The sequence below is a fragment of the Melopsittacus undulatus genome, chromosome 1 (assembly GCF_012275295.1).
Source record: "Melopsittacus undulatus isolate bMelUnd1 chromosome 1, bMelUnd1.mat.Z, whole genome shotgun sequence".
Classification (NCBI taxonomy): Eukaryota; Metazoa; Chordata; class Aves; order Psittaciformes; family Psittaculidae; genus Melopsittacus; species Melopsittacus undulatus.
This window is the reverse complement of record NC_047527.1, coordinates 1554166-1567630: the sequence shown is the minus strand read 5'-3', so window position 1 is coordinate 1567630 and position 13465 is coordinate 1554166. Positions and strand designations below refer to the sequence as shown.

Below are 13465 nucleotides of genomic sequence, written 5' to 3'. Positions count from 1 at the left end.
TCAGGACATTTGGCAGACCATGCATGAAAAACATTGGAGAGGTGGGGGTGTCGTCAGCTATGTAATCCTGTGGCACTCATTTGTTGTGGTTTGTTGGTGCCTCATGAAGATGTGGCCCCATATCTGTAAAGCCTTTTCAGTTTGGTCTGGCCTTTGTAGTTCTAGTGTGTCAGGAGCTGCCTCTTCCATTGTGTTCTGTCCCTCCCTTTCTTGCTGCCAGGTCAGTAAGAGAGGCTTTAGGCCTGTCCCTTTGGGTGAGCTCTGTTAGTGTCTTGGTGTCCTTTTGCTTTTGAGGTTGTCAATGGATGTAGTGTGTTTACATGGAAATGTTTTGGTAGGCACAGGGCTGCTTTGGTGGTTCTGTGAGAAAATGTCAGAAGCTTTGCCCACATGTGCTAAAGGTTGTGGGAAGATTGTACACAAGTTTGTGGGGGGCTGTTTCCTGTGGAAGAGGCCCCATGATGGAGCAAGTGAAGAGTGTGAGGGGGAAGGAAGCGTGGAGACAACGTGAGGTGAACTGAGCAGAGTTCCCATTCCTATCCCTCTGTGCTATTTTGCAGAAGGGAGTCAGAGATTTACAAGGGAAGATGAACCTTGCAGAAGGGAGAGGTTGGGGGAAGGTATTGTAAGAGTTGTTTTCATTTCTCTTAATTCTTCTCTGATTTTGATAAATGAATTTCCCTGAGTCAAGTCTCTTTTGCTGCCACTGTTACCTGGAGAGTGATGTCCATGTCCTTATCTTTACTTGGGAGTATCTTCCTCTACCCAATTGAGGAAGAGGAGTGATAGAGCAGCTTAGTGAGCAGTTGGTGCCCAGCCAAGATCAAAGAATCTCAGAGCCCCATCTTCACAGGAGAACAAGGTTACAGGCTTGCTCCTGCACCTTCTTTCCAGTGAGCCATGCAGGGCCTTGCTGAGCCAAGGTGTGGAGGATTGTGACCTCACACTGTAGGCTTTCTTTGTGACCTCAGAGTAGAGGGATGTTGGCTTGGGGTCCCCTGCAGAGGTGTTCTAGAAACAGAGCCGCAGGTAGGATGTTCTGTCTGGAGACCCCCTGCACTGTTGGAGCCTGCAGTGAAGAGTGTCTGGTGGCCCTCTAAGCATCCCAGCAGAGAATCATTTGTGGACCCCATAGCAAGGTGAGACCATGGCCTGGAAACTCTGACATGGGTAGAATTGAGAAAATGCAGCCAGATCGTCAGTGCAGTAGGAACACACACTAGGGTAAAAGGATGATCGCAGAGCAGGAAGGGGGAGACCTGGGCACCTTGCATGGGATACCCATGGTCCTCACAGCAGTAGGTGACAGGGCTCTGAGTTCCTGTGTAGTTGGCCCTGGGACCCGAACCGAATGGTCTCAGGAGGCTGGGATGCTATCATCGCTGTCATGCATAGTGGATCATTGTCATGTTCAGTGCTTATTTTGTGCCAGTTATGGGGCTTTGTCATATTGTGGAAGGCCTCCACGTATCAGTTTGCTTTGTTGCTGGTTGTGGTGGCATATTTCCTAGGAGAGACTTTGTGGCTGTTGTTCACACACCCTGATGGCCTTTTGGGATCTGGCTTTGTGCTACATGAAGTTGGAAGAGCCTTGGTAGAATTAAGGTAGAGGAGGCATCAAAGGCTTGAATGCAGAAGAACTTTATTGAAAAAAGAGGATGAAAATGTAACATCATAAGGTTGTAGAGAGCTGGTCTAAGGTGTGGGTAGGATGACTATTCACCGAGGTTTTCTGATTCAAGAACATGCTCTCAGAGCACTGAGGTCTCCAAGTCCTGAACTGGGAGGAGCCCACTAAAGGTCCCCTGAAGCTTTCTTAGCTTGTGAGATGCTGGTTAGGACAGAGAGTACCTGACATAGGAGACAGAGTGATGCAAATAAGGGAGAAGAGGAGGAGAATCAAGGGCCATATTTTCAGGCCGGATGGGCTGGCTACTGTCCTGCTTACTTTCTCAGTGCCTAGAGAGGAGCTGTGAACAGCAGATATATGCATCAGAAATATCCCAGACATGCATCCTCAATCCTTGACAGGGCTTCCAGAATGTGGGTGGCTGGTTTCAGGCATGTTGTCAAGAGCCCTTAGCAGATGTTGCAGCCTCTTCCACCACCGTAGCAGCCCAGGCCTCCGAAGCCGTTGCCAAGGCCGTAGCCGAAGCCCCCAGAGGAGACGGGCACTCCCTGGGCACCCAGGACGTTGCCCACGGCAGCGGATGAGGAGGATCCGACGGCGGTGCTCTGGGGGAAGGAGCTGAGGATGGGTCCTGGCAGGGTGACCAGCACGGTGGGAGGCTGGATGACGACGCGGGAGTCCTCACACTGCCTGACACAGGGCTCGTTGCAGCTGTTGGCCAGCGGGGTGGGTCCGCAGGGGCGGCAGAGGTCGTAGCAGGCCATGTGTGTGGTGTGGAGGGGCCCTGGCACAGGACAGGACAGGAGAGGAGAGAGGGTGTGGGGAGTGCAGAGGGTGTGGGGATGCGAGGGGCGGTGGTGCAGGAGGGCGAGGCAGTGGGGAGGCTGTTGTGGGTCTGTGGGGCTGTGGTGCTGGGGAGGCGTGAGGGGTGCTGAGGCTGGGGCAGAGCGTGCTGGAAGAGCCGGGGCAGGGGGTGAGGAGCAGAGGGCAAGGGGCTGGAGGCTCACCTTGTTGAGGTGCAGGAGAAGGCGTCAGCAGAGGCGAGTGAGGGACAGAGGCGCTGGGCCGGCTTTTATGCTGGTCCTGCAGTGCCCGAGGGGGCTGAGACAGTCTCTGTGCATGACAGCATGTTTGTGCAAGCAGCTGGTGCGTGTCAGATCCTTGCAAGCAATTAGTTGTGGTTGTGTTTTCCTTCCAAGAATTCTGGAAGTTCATGTCCTCATGTTGAGGACGTGTCCTTGCCATGGCGGCAGCTTTCAAGCATTAGAGACCAAAGGCTTGGGTTTGATGGTTCATGGCAGTGCACTTGGCAGACCATGCAAGAAAAGCATTGGAGAGGTGGGGGTGTCATCAGCGATGTAATCCTGTGGCACTCGTTTGTTGTGCTTTGTTGGTGCCTTATGAAGAGGTGGCCCCATATCTCCACAGCCCTTTCTGGTTGGTCTGGCCTTTGTAGTTGTAGAGTGTGAGGAGCTGCTCCTTCCATTGTGTTCCATCCCTCCCTTTCTTTCTGCCATGTCAGTAAGCCTGGCTTTAGGCCTTTCCCATGGGGTGAGCTCTGTGGGTGTCTTGGTCACCTTGTGCTTGTGAGGTTGACCCTGGATGTAGTGGATTTACGTGGAAATGGTTTGGTAGGCATAGGGCTGCTGTGGTGGTTCTGTGAGAAGATGGCAGAAACTTCCCCTATGTCTTTTAAAGGTTGTGGGAAGGTTGCACACAAGTTTGTGGAGGGCTGTTTCCTGTGGAAGAGGCCCCATGATGGAGCAAGTGAAGAGTGTGAGGGGGAAGGAAGCTTGGAGACAATGTGAAGTTAACTGTGCAGAGATCCCATTCCTATCCCTCTGTGCTGTTTTGCAGAAGGGAGTCAGAGATTTACAAGGGAAGATGAACCTTGCAGAAGGGAGAGGTTGGGGGAAGGTATTTTAATATTTGGTTTTATTTCTCTTAATTCTACTCTGTTTTTTGATAAATGAATTTCCCTGAGTCAAGTCTCTTTTGCTGCCACTGTTGCCTGGATAGTGATCTCCATGTCCTTATCTTTACTTGGGAGTTTCTTCCTCTACCCAATTGAGGAAGAGGAGTGATAGAGCAGCTCAGTGAGCACTTGTTGCCCAGCCAAGGTCAAAGCATCTCGGAGCCCCATCTTCACAGGAGAAAAAGGTTACAGGCTTGTTCTTGCACCTTGTTCTCAGTGCCCCATGCAGGCCTTGCTAAGCCACGGTGTGGAGGATTGTGACCTCACAGTGTAGGTTTTGTGTGTGACCTCAGAGCAGAGTGATGTTGGCTTGGGGTCCTCTGCAGAGGTGTTCCAGAAACAGAGCAGCTGGGACTATGGTTGGTCCGGGAACCCCTTGCATTGTTGGAGCCTGCAGTGAAGAGTGTCTGGTGGCCCTCTAAGCATCCCAGCAAAGCATCATTTGTGGACCTCATAGCAAGGTGAGACCATGGCCTGGAGACTCTGACATGGGTGGAAAGGTAAAAATGCTGCCAGAAGATCAGTGCAACAGGAACACACACTGGGGTCAAAGGAGGATCCCAGAGCAGGAAGGTGGAGACTTGGGCACCCTGCATGGGATACCCATGGTCCTCGCAGCAGTCGGCGGGGTCCATGGGACCCCACCTGAATGGTCTCAGGAGGCTGGGATGCCATCATCACTGTCATCCATAGGGGAGCATTGCCATGTTCTGTGCTTATTTTGTCCCAGTTATGGGTCTGTGTCATATTCTGGAAGGCCTCCATGTATCAGTTTGTTTTGTTGCTGGTTGTGGTGGCATATTTCCTAGGAGAGACATTGTGGCTGTTGTTCACACACCCTGATGGCTTTTGAGCCCTGACATTGTGGTGCATGAAGTTGGAAGAGCCTTGGTAGAATTAAGGAAGAGGAGGCATCAAAGACTTGAATGCAGAAGAACTTTATTGAGAACAAAGTGTAAAAATGTAACAGCATAAGGCTGTAGAGAGCTGGTCTAAGGTGTGGGTAGGATGACCATTCACCAAGGTTTACTGTTTCGAGTACATGCTCTCAGAGCACCGAGGTCTCCCTGCCCTGAACTGAGAGGAGCCCACTAAAGGTCCCCTGAAGCTTTCTTAGTTTGTGAGATGCTGGTTGAGACAGAAAATACTGGGCATAGCAGATGGTTGATGAAGAGAAGGAAGTGAGAGAACAGGAGTAGCTCACTGGGCTATGTTAACAGACAGCCTGGGCTGGCCCCTGCCCGGCTTGCTTTCTTGGTGCCTTGACAGGAGGAGCTGTGAATAGCAAATGTATGTATCAGGAAGAGCCAGGACTTGCATCCTCAATCCTTGCCAGGGCTTCCATAGTGTGTGTGGCTGGTTTCAGGCATGTTGTCAAGGGCCCTTAGCAGATGTTGCAGCCCCTTCCACCACCGTAGCAGCCCAGGCCTCCAAAGCCATTGCCAAGGCCGTAGCCGAAGCCCCCAGAGGAGACGGGCACTCCCTGGGCACCCAGGACGTTGCCCACGGCAGCGGATGAGGAGGATCCGACGGCGGTGCTCTGGGGGAAGGAGCTGAGGATGGGTCCTGGCAGGGTGACCAGCACGGCGGGAGGCTGGATGACGACGCGGGAGTCCTCACACTGCCTGACACAGGGCTCGTTGCAGCTGTTGGCCAGCGGGGTGGGTCCGCAGGGGCGGCAGAGGTCGTAGCAGGCCATGTGTGTGGTGTGGAGGGGCCCTGGCACAGGACAGGACAGGAGAGGAGAGGAGAGAGGGTGATGGGAGAGCAGAGGGCGTGGGGGTGCGAGGGGAGGTGGTGCAGGAGGGCGAGGCAGTGGGGAGGCTGTTGTGGGGCTGTGGTGCTGGGGAGGCGTGAGGGGTGCTGAGGCTGGGGCAGAGCGTGCTGGAAGAGCCGGGGCAGGGGGTGAGGAGCAGAGGGCAAGGGGCTTGAGGCTCACCTTGTTGAGCGCGCAGGAGAAGATGTCAGCAGAGGCGAGTGAGGGACAGAGGCACTGGGCCGGCTTTTATGCTGGTCCCCGAGGGGCGGGACAGCCTCTGCGCATGGCAGCATTTGTCAGCAAGCAGCTGGTGCGTGCCACAGCCTGGCAAGTCATGAGCTGGGTCGTGTTTTCCTTCCCACAACGCTCCCTTTGCATGTCCTCTGTTGAGGACGTGTCCATCTGATCCTGGCAGCAGCCTTCAAGTGACATGTTCTGTTTGGGACGGTTTGCATGGAAAGTGTTTGTCAGGGCACTCTGCAGACACAGCCACAGTGTTAGAGAGGTGGGGTGGTGTGAGTGAGGTCATCCCATGGCACTCCTGTGCTGTGGTTTGTGGGTGCCTTGTTAAGAGGTTTCCCTTGTCCTCGTATCTGTGTCAGGGGATGGCAGTTTGCAACAGCAGGCTGTGGTCCTGGAAATTGTGCTTGAGATCTGGTTATTCCTGTGATGTGGGGAGCACTTCCCATCGTTCCAAAAGTTTGTGTTGGCCTAGTTGTAGCACTAACCTCTTTTATAAGTTGCATGTTTGCAGCCTGTCCTCTGGTTTGATGCAGTGCTTGATGTGGGGCACCTTGTAAGTAGACCACCTTTGTAAGTTTGTTCCACTGTGACATGAGGAGCTTTGTGGCCAAGGAGAGTGCTGTTCTGTTGTTTACCTCAGTACTGTTGGAAAGGCTTTGATGCTTTCTCCCCTTGCATGGTCAAGGGGTGTGGGGTCACCTGTGTTTGTGGGCAGCTGGCTTGAGTGCTCTCTCAGCAGGTTTAGAGATGATGTAAAATCTGAAGAGGAACTGAGATGCTGGATGATTGTGCCATGATGTAGAGGGAAGAGGAGGTGCTGGAGAATGGGCAGATAGGAATGTCCTGAAGTTCAACAGGAAGAAATGACAAGTTTTCTATGTAGGGAGGAATGGTGCCTGTTGTTAGAACATTCTGGAGACTGAGAAGCTGGAAAGCAACATTGCTGAGTACAGCTTTGTGGTGCTGGTGGAGAAGAAGCTGAGGATGGTACAGCAATGCACCCATGCGGCAAAAGTGTCCAAGAGTTCCCCTGAGAGCAATGGGAAGATATTTGTTAGCAGTTTTGTTGGTGGTGTGTGTGTGAGTGTTCTTGCTCTCTTCAATGCTGGTGAGGCTTTGTGTGGAGCCTTATGTCCAGTTGAGAGCTTCTCACTAGAAGAATGGCATGGATGTAGTGGATCCAGTCCAATACAGGACCACCAAGATGCTGTAGGGACTGGAAGATCCTTGCTATGAGGAGAAGCTTAGAGAGGTGTTAGTGGTAGTTTTTTTTTCAGCCAGGAGGCAAGGCTGCACAGGGCAGATCCCTAATCCTGACTTCAGACCTTGGTTGAGGTCTGTTCATGTCCTGATGCCCTTTGTGACTGTAAGGTTGTCACTGGGATAGTGTTGTTTATTTGGAAAGGTTTTGGTAGCCGTTGGTCTGGTGTGGTACCTTCTGTGAGAAAATGCCAGAAGCTTTCTCCGTGTCCAATGGAGCATGTGGGAAGGACCTATGTAGGGTAAGGTCATGGTATCTCTTTCCCATTATAGTGACCCCACAGTGTAGAAGTTAAGAGTGTGAAGAGGAAGGAATGGCAGAGACAATGTGTGTTGCGCTGATCACAACTCCCATTCCCCTGCTGCCTGTGCCACTTTGGTCAAGGTTGTAAGTACTTTGGGACAGAAGTGGATCCTTGAAGAAAGGAGGTGTTGAGGAAAGTGTTTTAAGAGTTGATTAATTTCTTACTTTATTGCCCTAATTTTGTTAAAGGAATTTCCCCATGTTAAGTCTGTTTTGCTGTCGCTGAAACTGATTCTGGAGGCTTTAGTCTTATTCTTCTCCTCCACATGCAGTTGAGGAAGAGGAGTGATGCAGGAGCTTAGTGAGAGCTTGTTGCCCAGCCAAGGTGAACCCACCACAGAGCCCCATCTTCAGAGGAGAACAGTGTGTGACAGGTTTGTTCCTGCACTTCGTTCCAATTGCCTTATGCAGGGCCTCATTGCGTCACTGTGAGGATGATTCTGACCTCATACTGGAGGCTTCCTTTGTGATGTCAGAGCAAGTGTTCTGGTGCAATTGTGTTTCTGAGGTTGTCCCTGGCTGTAGTTGGTTTATGTGCAAGTGTTTTGGTAGACAATGGGCTGCTGTTTTGTCTTCATTAAGAATACGTGAGAAGGTATTTCCAAGACTGATAGAACCTGTGGGAAAGATCCAGGTAAGTTCCTGGGAAAGAAGCCCCAGCATGGAACAGGTGAATAGTTTGGCTAAGCAAGAGCAGTGACAAAGTGGGGTGAACTGGCCACAATTCCCTTTCTCATACCTCTGTGCTGTTTTGGGCAAGGGGGTAAGTAATTTAGAAGGAAAGATGAACCCTGGAGAAGGGAGAGTTTGGGGGAAGATGTTTTCAGATTTGTTTTAATTTCTTCTAATTCTACTCTGACTTTTGATTTTGATAAATGAATTTTCCCTATATTAAGACTGTTTTGCTGCTAGTGGAAACCAGTGGATGATCTCCATGTTCTTATCTCGATTCAGGGGACGCTAATCTTATTCTTCTCTCCCCTATCCTCTTGAGGAAGAGGAGTGATAGAGCAGCTCATTGAGCGCTTTGTGCCCAGCCAAGTTCCACTCATGAAGCTCCATCCTTGCAGCAGACCTGGGTCATAGGCTTGGTCCTGCACTTGTCCCCAGTGCCCCATGCAGAGCTGTGCTGAGCCAAGGTGAGGAGGATTGTGACCTCAGAGTGGGGGCATTCTGTGTGACCTCAGAGCAGAGGGGTGGTGTCTTGGGGTCCCCTGCAGAGGTGTTCCAGATACTCTGCAGCAGGGAGGATGGCGGTCAGGAGACCCTCTGCTTGGGTCACTGTTGGTCTACACAGTGAAGAGGTGCTGATGGCTTGGGGAAACTCCAAGTCATCATTTGTGGACACCACAGCAAGGTGAGACCATGGCCTGGAAAATCTGGTGTGTGTGGAATGGGGACCTTTCATCCAGAAGGTCAGTGCAACAAGGACACACTCCTGGGTCAGAGGAAGGTCTCAGAGCAGGAAGGGTGGTGACCTGCATGCAGTGCATAGGATACCCAAGGTCCTTACAGCAAGGGGGGACTGGATCATGAATTTCTCTGTGGGTGGCCCTGGGATTCCACTTAAATGGTCTCATGAGTCTTTGGCCACTTCATCAGAGATGTGCTCATGGGAGTATTGTCATGTTCAAGGCCTTCTTTGACCCAGCAATGGCACAAATCTCTGTCACTTTGTGGAAGCACCTCAGGTGCCAGTCCTTGCTGGTCATAGTGAGAAACTTCTCAGGAGAAACCTTGTGGCCTTTTTCACCAACACTGATGGCCTGTTGAGTCCTGGATTTGTGCTGCGTGAACTTGGAAGAGCTTTGGTAGAAGAAAGGGCGAGGAAGCGTGAGAGGCTGTGATGCAGGAGAACTTTATTGAGACAAAAGCATGAAAACATACAAGCATAAGGAGGAAGAGAGCTGAGATGCAAGTAGGGTGACCATGCACTGAGGTCTTCTGTATGCAGTAGATTTTGTCAGAGCATGGAGGTCTTGCTGGCTTGAATGGGCAGGAGCACACTGGAGGTCCCCTGATTCAGTTTAGCCTGTAAGATGCTGGTGCCGCACACAGTACTGCACGAAGCAGATGAACTGCAGCAGAGAAGAAATTCGGAGAAGAGGAAGACATCCATGTTAGATGTTACCAGGCAGCTTGTCTGGCCCCTTTCCTGCTTGCTTTGTGCCATAAGAGAAGGAGCTGCAGAAGGTGAACTAGTTTGCCAGCATTAACACGGACATGCATCCTCAGTGCATGCCTTTCTTCTAGAATGTACGTGAGAGGTTTCATGCGTGTTGTCAAGAGCCCTTAGCAGATGTTGCAGCCTCTTCCACGGCCGTAGCAGCCCAGGCCTCCGAAGCCGTAGCCAAAGCCCCCAGAGGAGACGGGCACTCCCTGGGCACCCAGGACGTTGCCCACGGCAGCGGATGAGGAGGATCCGACGGCGGTGCTCTGGGGGAAGGAGCTGAGGATGGGTCCTGGCAGGGTGACCAGCACGGTGGAAGGCTGGATGACGACGCGGGAGTCCTGGCACTGCCTGACACAGGGCTCGTTGCAGCTGTTGGCCAGTGGGGTGGGTCCGCAGGGGCGGCAGAGGTCGTAGCAGGCCATGTGTGTGGTGTGGAGGGGCCCTGGCACAGAACAGGAGAGGAGAGGAGAGAGGGTGATGGGAGAGCGGAGGGCGTGTGGGTGCGAGGGGCGGTGGTGCAGGAGGGCGAGGCAGTGGGGAGGCTGTTGTGGGGCTGTGGTGCTGGGGAGGCGTGAGGGGTGCTGAGGCTGGGGCAGAGCGTGCTGGAAGAGCCAGGGCAGGGGGTGAGGAGCAGAGGGCAAGGGGCTTGAGGCTCACCTTGTTGAGCACGCAGGAGAGGGCGTCAGCAGAGGCGAGTGAGGGACAGAGGCGCTGGGCCGGCTTTTATGCTGGTCCTGCAGTGCCCGAGGGGGCTGAGACAGTCTCTGTGCATGATAGCATGTTTGTGCAAGCAGCTGGTGCCTGTCAGATCCTGGCAAGTATTTAGTTGTGGTTGTGTTTTCCTTCTAAGAATTCTGGAATGTCATGTCCTCATGTTGAGGACGTGTCCTTCTGGCCATGGCGGCAGCTTTCAAGAACTAGAGGCCAGAGGCTTGGGGTTGATGGTCTATGTCAGGGCATTTGGCAGACCATGCAAGAAAAGCACTGGAGAGGTGGGGGTGTCGTCAGCGATGTCATCCTGTGGCACTCGTTTGTTGTGGTTTGTTGGTGCCTTATGAAGAGGTGGTCCCATATCTACGCAGCCCTCTCAGGCTGGTCTAGCCTTTGTAGTTGTAGTGTGTCAGAAGCTGCCCATTCCATTGTGTTCCATCCCTCCCTCTCTTGCTGCCAGGTCACTAAGCCTGGCTTTAGGCCTTTCCCATTGGGTGAGCTATGTGGGTGTCTTGGTCACTTGTGCTTGTGAGGTTGACATGGGTGTAGTGGGTTTACGTGGAAATCTTTGGGTAGGCATAGGGCTGTGGTGGTGGTTCTGTGAGAAAATGGCAGAAGCTTTCCCCAGATCTGCTAAAGGTTGTGGGAAGGTTGCACACAAGTTTGTGGAGGGCTGTTTCCTGTGGAAGAGGCCCCGTGATGGGCTAGGGTAATATTGTGAGTGGGAAGGAAGAGCAGCAAGATCGTGGGGTGAACTGAGCAGAGTTCCCATTCCTATCCCTCTGTGCTATTTTGCAGAAGGGAGTCAGAGATTTAGAAGGGAAGATGAACCTTGCAGCAGGGAGAGGTTGGGGGAAGGTATTGTAATAGTTGTTTTCATTTCTCTTAATTTTACTCTGACTTTTGATAAATGAATTTCCCTGAGTCAAGTCTCTTTTGCTGCCACTGTTACCTGGAGAGTGATGTCCATGTCCTTATCTCTAGTTGGGAGTATCTTCCTCTACCCATTTGAGGAAGAGGAGTGATAGAGCAGCTTAGTGAGCCCTTGGTGCCCAGCCAAGGTCAAACTACCTCAGAGCCCCATCTTCATAGGAGAACAGGGTTACAGGCTTGCTCCTGCACCTTGTTCCCAGTGCCCCATGCAGGGTCTTGCTGAGCCAAGGTGTGGAGGATTGTGACCTCACACTGTAGGCTTTGTGTGTGACCTCAGAGCAGAGGGACGTTGGCTTGGAGTCCCCTGCAGAGGTGTTCCAGAAACAGAGCAGCAGGGAGGATGTTCTGTCTGGAGACCCCCTGCACTGTTGGAGCCTGCAGTGAAGAGGGTCTGGTGGCCATCTAAGCATCCCAGCAAAGAATCATTTGTGGACCCCATAACAAGGTGAGACCATGGCCTGGAGACTCTGACATGGGTAGAATCGAGAAAATGCAGCCAGATCATCAGTGCAGTAGGAACACACACTAGGGTAAAAGGATGATCGCAGAGCAGGAAGGGGGAGACCTGGGCACCCCGCATGGGATACCCATGGTCCTCACAGCAGTAGGTGACAGGACCCTGAGTTCCTGTGTAGTTGGCCCTGGGACACCAACCGAATGGTCTCAGGAGGCTGGGATGCTATCATCGCTGTCATGCATAGTGGATCATTGTCATGTTCAGTGCTTATTTTGTGCCAGTTATGGGCCCTTGTCATATTGTGGAAGGCCTCCACGTATCAGTTTGCTTTGTTGCTGGTTGTGGTGGCATATTTCCTAGGAGAGACTTTGTGGCTGTTGTTCACACACCCTGATGGCTTCTTGAGCCCTGGCAGTGTGGTGCATGAAGTTGAAAGAGCCTTGGTAGAATTAAGGAAGAGGAAGCATCAAAGGCTTGAATGCAGAAGAACTTTATTGAGAACAAAGTGTGAAAATGTAAAAGCATAAGGTTGTAGAGAGCTGGTCTAAGGTGTGTGTAGGATGACTATTCACCAAGGTTTTCTGATTCAAGTACATGCTCTCAGAGCACTGAGGTCTCCAAGTCCTGAACTGGGAGGAGCCCACTAAAGGTCCCCTGAAGCTTTCTTAGCTTGTGAGATGCTGGTTAGGACAGAGAGTACCTGACATAGGAGACAGAGTGATGCAAATAAGGGAGAAGAGGAGGAGAATCAAGGGCCATATTTTCAGGCAGGATGGGCTGGCTAGTGTCCTGCTTACTTTCTCAGTGCCTAGAGAGGAGCTGTGAACAGCAGATCTATGTATCAGAAATATCCCAGACATGCATCCTCAATCCTTGCCAGGGCTTCCAGAATGTGGGTGGCTGGTTTCAGGCATGTTGTCAAGGGCCCTTAGCAGATGTTGCAACCTCTTCCACCACCGTAGCAGCCCAGGCCTCCAAAGCCGTTGCCAAGGCCGTAGCCGAAGCCCCCAGAGGAGACGGGCACTCCCTGGGCACCCAGGACGTTGCCCACGGCAGCGGATGAGGAGGATCCGACGGCGGTGCTCTGGGGGAAGGAGCTGAGGATGGGTCCTGGCAGGGTGACCAGCACGGTGGAAGGCTGGATGACGATGCGGGAGTCCTCACACTGCCTGACACAGGGCTCGTTGCAGCTGTTGGCCAGTGGGGTGGGTCCGCAGGGGCGGCAGAGGTCGTAGCAGGCCATGTGTGTGGTGTGGAGGGGCCCTGGCACAGCACAAGACAGGAGAGGAGAGGAGAGAGGGTGATGGGAGAGCGGCGGGCGTGGGGGTGCGAGGGGCGGTGGTGCAGGAGGGCGAGGCAGTGGGGAGGCTGTTGTGGGGCTGTGGGGCTGTGGTGCTGGGGAGGCGTGAGGGGTGCTGAGGCTGGGGCAGAGCGTGCTGGAAGAGCCGGGGCAGGGGGTGAGGAGCAGAGGGCAAGGGGCTTGAGGCTCACCTTGTTGAGCATGCAGGAGAAGGCGTCAGCAGAGGCGAGTGAGGGACAGAGTCGCTGGGTTGGCTTTTATGCTGGTCCCCGAGGGGCGGGACAGCCTTTGCACATGGCAGCATTTGTCCGCAAGCAGCTGGTGCGTGCCACAGCCTGGCAAGTCATGAGCTGGGCCGTGTTTTCCTTCCCACAACGCTCCCTTTGCATGTCCTCTGTTGAGGACGTGTCCATCTGGCCCTGGCGGCTGCCTTCAAGTGACAGGGTGTGTTTGGGACGGTTTGCATGGAAAGTGTCTGTCAGGGCACTCTGCAGACACAGCCACAGTGTTAGAGAGGTGGGGTGGTGTGAGTGAGGTCATCCCATGGCACTCGTGTGCTGTCTTTTGTGGGTGCCTTGTGAAGAGATTTCCCTTGTCCTCGTAGCTGTGTCAGGGGAGGGCAGTTTGCAACAGCAGGCTGTGGTCCTGGAAATTGTGCTTGAGATCTGATTATTCCTGTGATGTGGGGAGCACTTCCCATCGTTCCAAAAGTTTGTGTTG

The 13465-nt window shown here is 52.9% G+C and overlaps 4 protein-coding genes across 4 annotated transcripts; all 4 read right to left on the bottom strand.

The window, feature by feature from the left end:
• Positions 1-1625: 1625 nt before the first annotated feature.
• LOC101868177 (feather keratin 1-like) lies at positions 1626-2662 on the bottom strand. The gene is made up of 2 exons (XM_005140240.3): positions 2638-2662; positions 1626-2414 (listed from the first exon to the last, which is right to left on the bottom strand). The coding sequence occupies exon 2, from the start codon at positions 2392-2394 to the stop codon at positions 2080-2082; it is 315 nt and encodes a 104-aa protein (XP_005140297.2). The 5' UTR covers positions 2395-2414; positions 2638-2662; the 3' UTR covers positions 1626-2079.
• Positions 2663-4958: 2296 nt separating this feature from the next.
• Positions 4959-5561, bottom strand: LOC117436606 (feather keratin 1-like). Its single transcript, XM_034065640.1, has 2 exons — positions 5545-5561; positions 4959-5324 (listed from the first exon to the last, which is right to left on the bottom strand). Exon 2 carries the CDS (start codon positions 5302-5304, stop codon positions 4990-4992), a length of 315 nt encoding a protein of 104 aa, XP_033921531.1. The 5' UTR covers positions 5305-5324; positions 5545-5561; the 3' UTR covers positions 4959-4989.
• A 3696-nt stretch (positions 5562-9257) lies between these two features.
• On the bottom strand, positions 9258-10015 carry LOC117436499 (feather keratin 1-like). The gene is made up of 2 exons (XM_034064781.1): positions 10002-10015; positions 9258-9786 (listed from the first exon to the last, which is right to left on the bottom strand). Exon 2 carries the CDS (start codon positions 9764-9766, stop codon positions 9464-9466), a length of 303 nt encoding a protein of 100 aa, XP_033920672.1. The 5' UTR covers positions 9767-9786; positions 10002-10015; the 3' UTR covers positions 9258-9463.
• A 1956-nt stretch (positions 10016-11971) lies between these two features.
• LOC101868113 (feather keratin 1-like) lies at positions 11972-12697 on the bottom strand. The gene has a single exon (XM_005139784.3). It carries the CDS (start codon positions 12686-12688, stop codon positions 12374-12376), a length of 315 nt encoding a protein of 104 aa, XP_005139841.2. The 5' UTR covers positions 12689-12697; the 3' UTR covers positions 11972-12373.
• Between the last annotated feature and the right edge of the window lie 768 nt (positions 12698-13465).

Bases quoted from the DNA above. Each gene is read 5' to 3' on its own strand.
- LOC101868177 (XM_005140240.3), bottom strand. From the start codon at position 2,394: ATGGCCTGCTACGACCTCTGCCGCCCCTGCGGACCCACCCCGCTGGCC.
- LOC117436606 (XM_034065640.1), bottom strand. From the start codon at position 5,304: ATGGCCTGCTACGACCTCTGCCGCCCCTGCGGACCCACCCCGCTGGCC.
- LOC117436499 (XM_034064781.1), bottom strand. From the start codon at position 9,766: ATGGCCTGCTACGACCTCTGCCGCCCCTGCGGACCCACCCCACTGGCC.
- LOC101868113 (XM_005139784.3), bottom strand. From the start codon at position 12,688: ATGGCCTGCTACGACCTCTGCCGCCCCTGCGGACCCACCCCACTGGCC.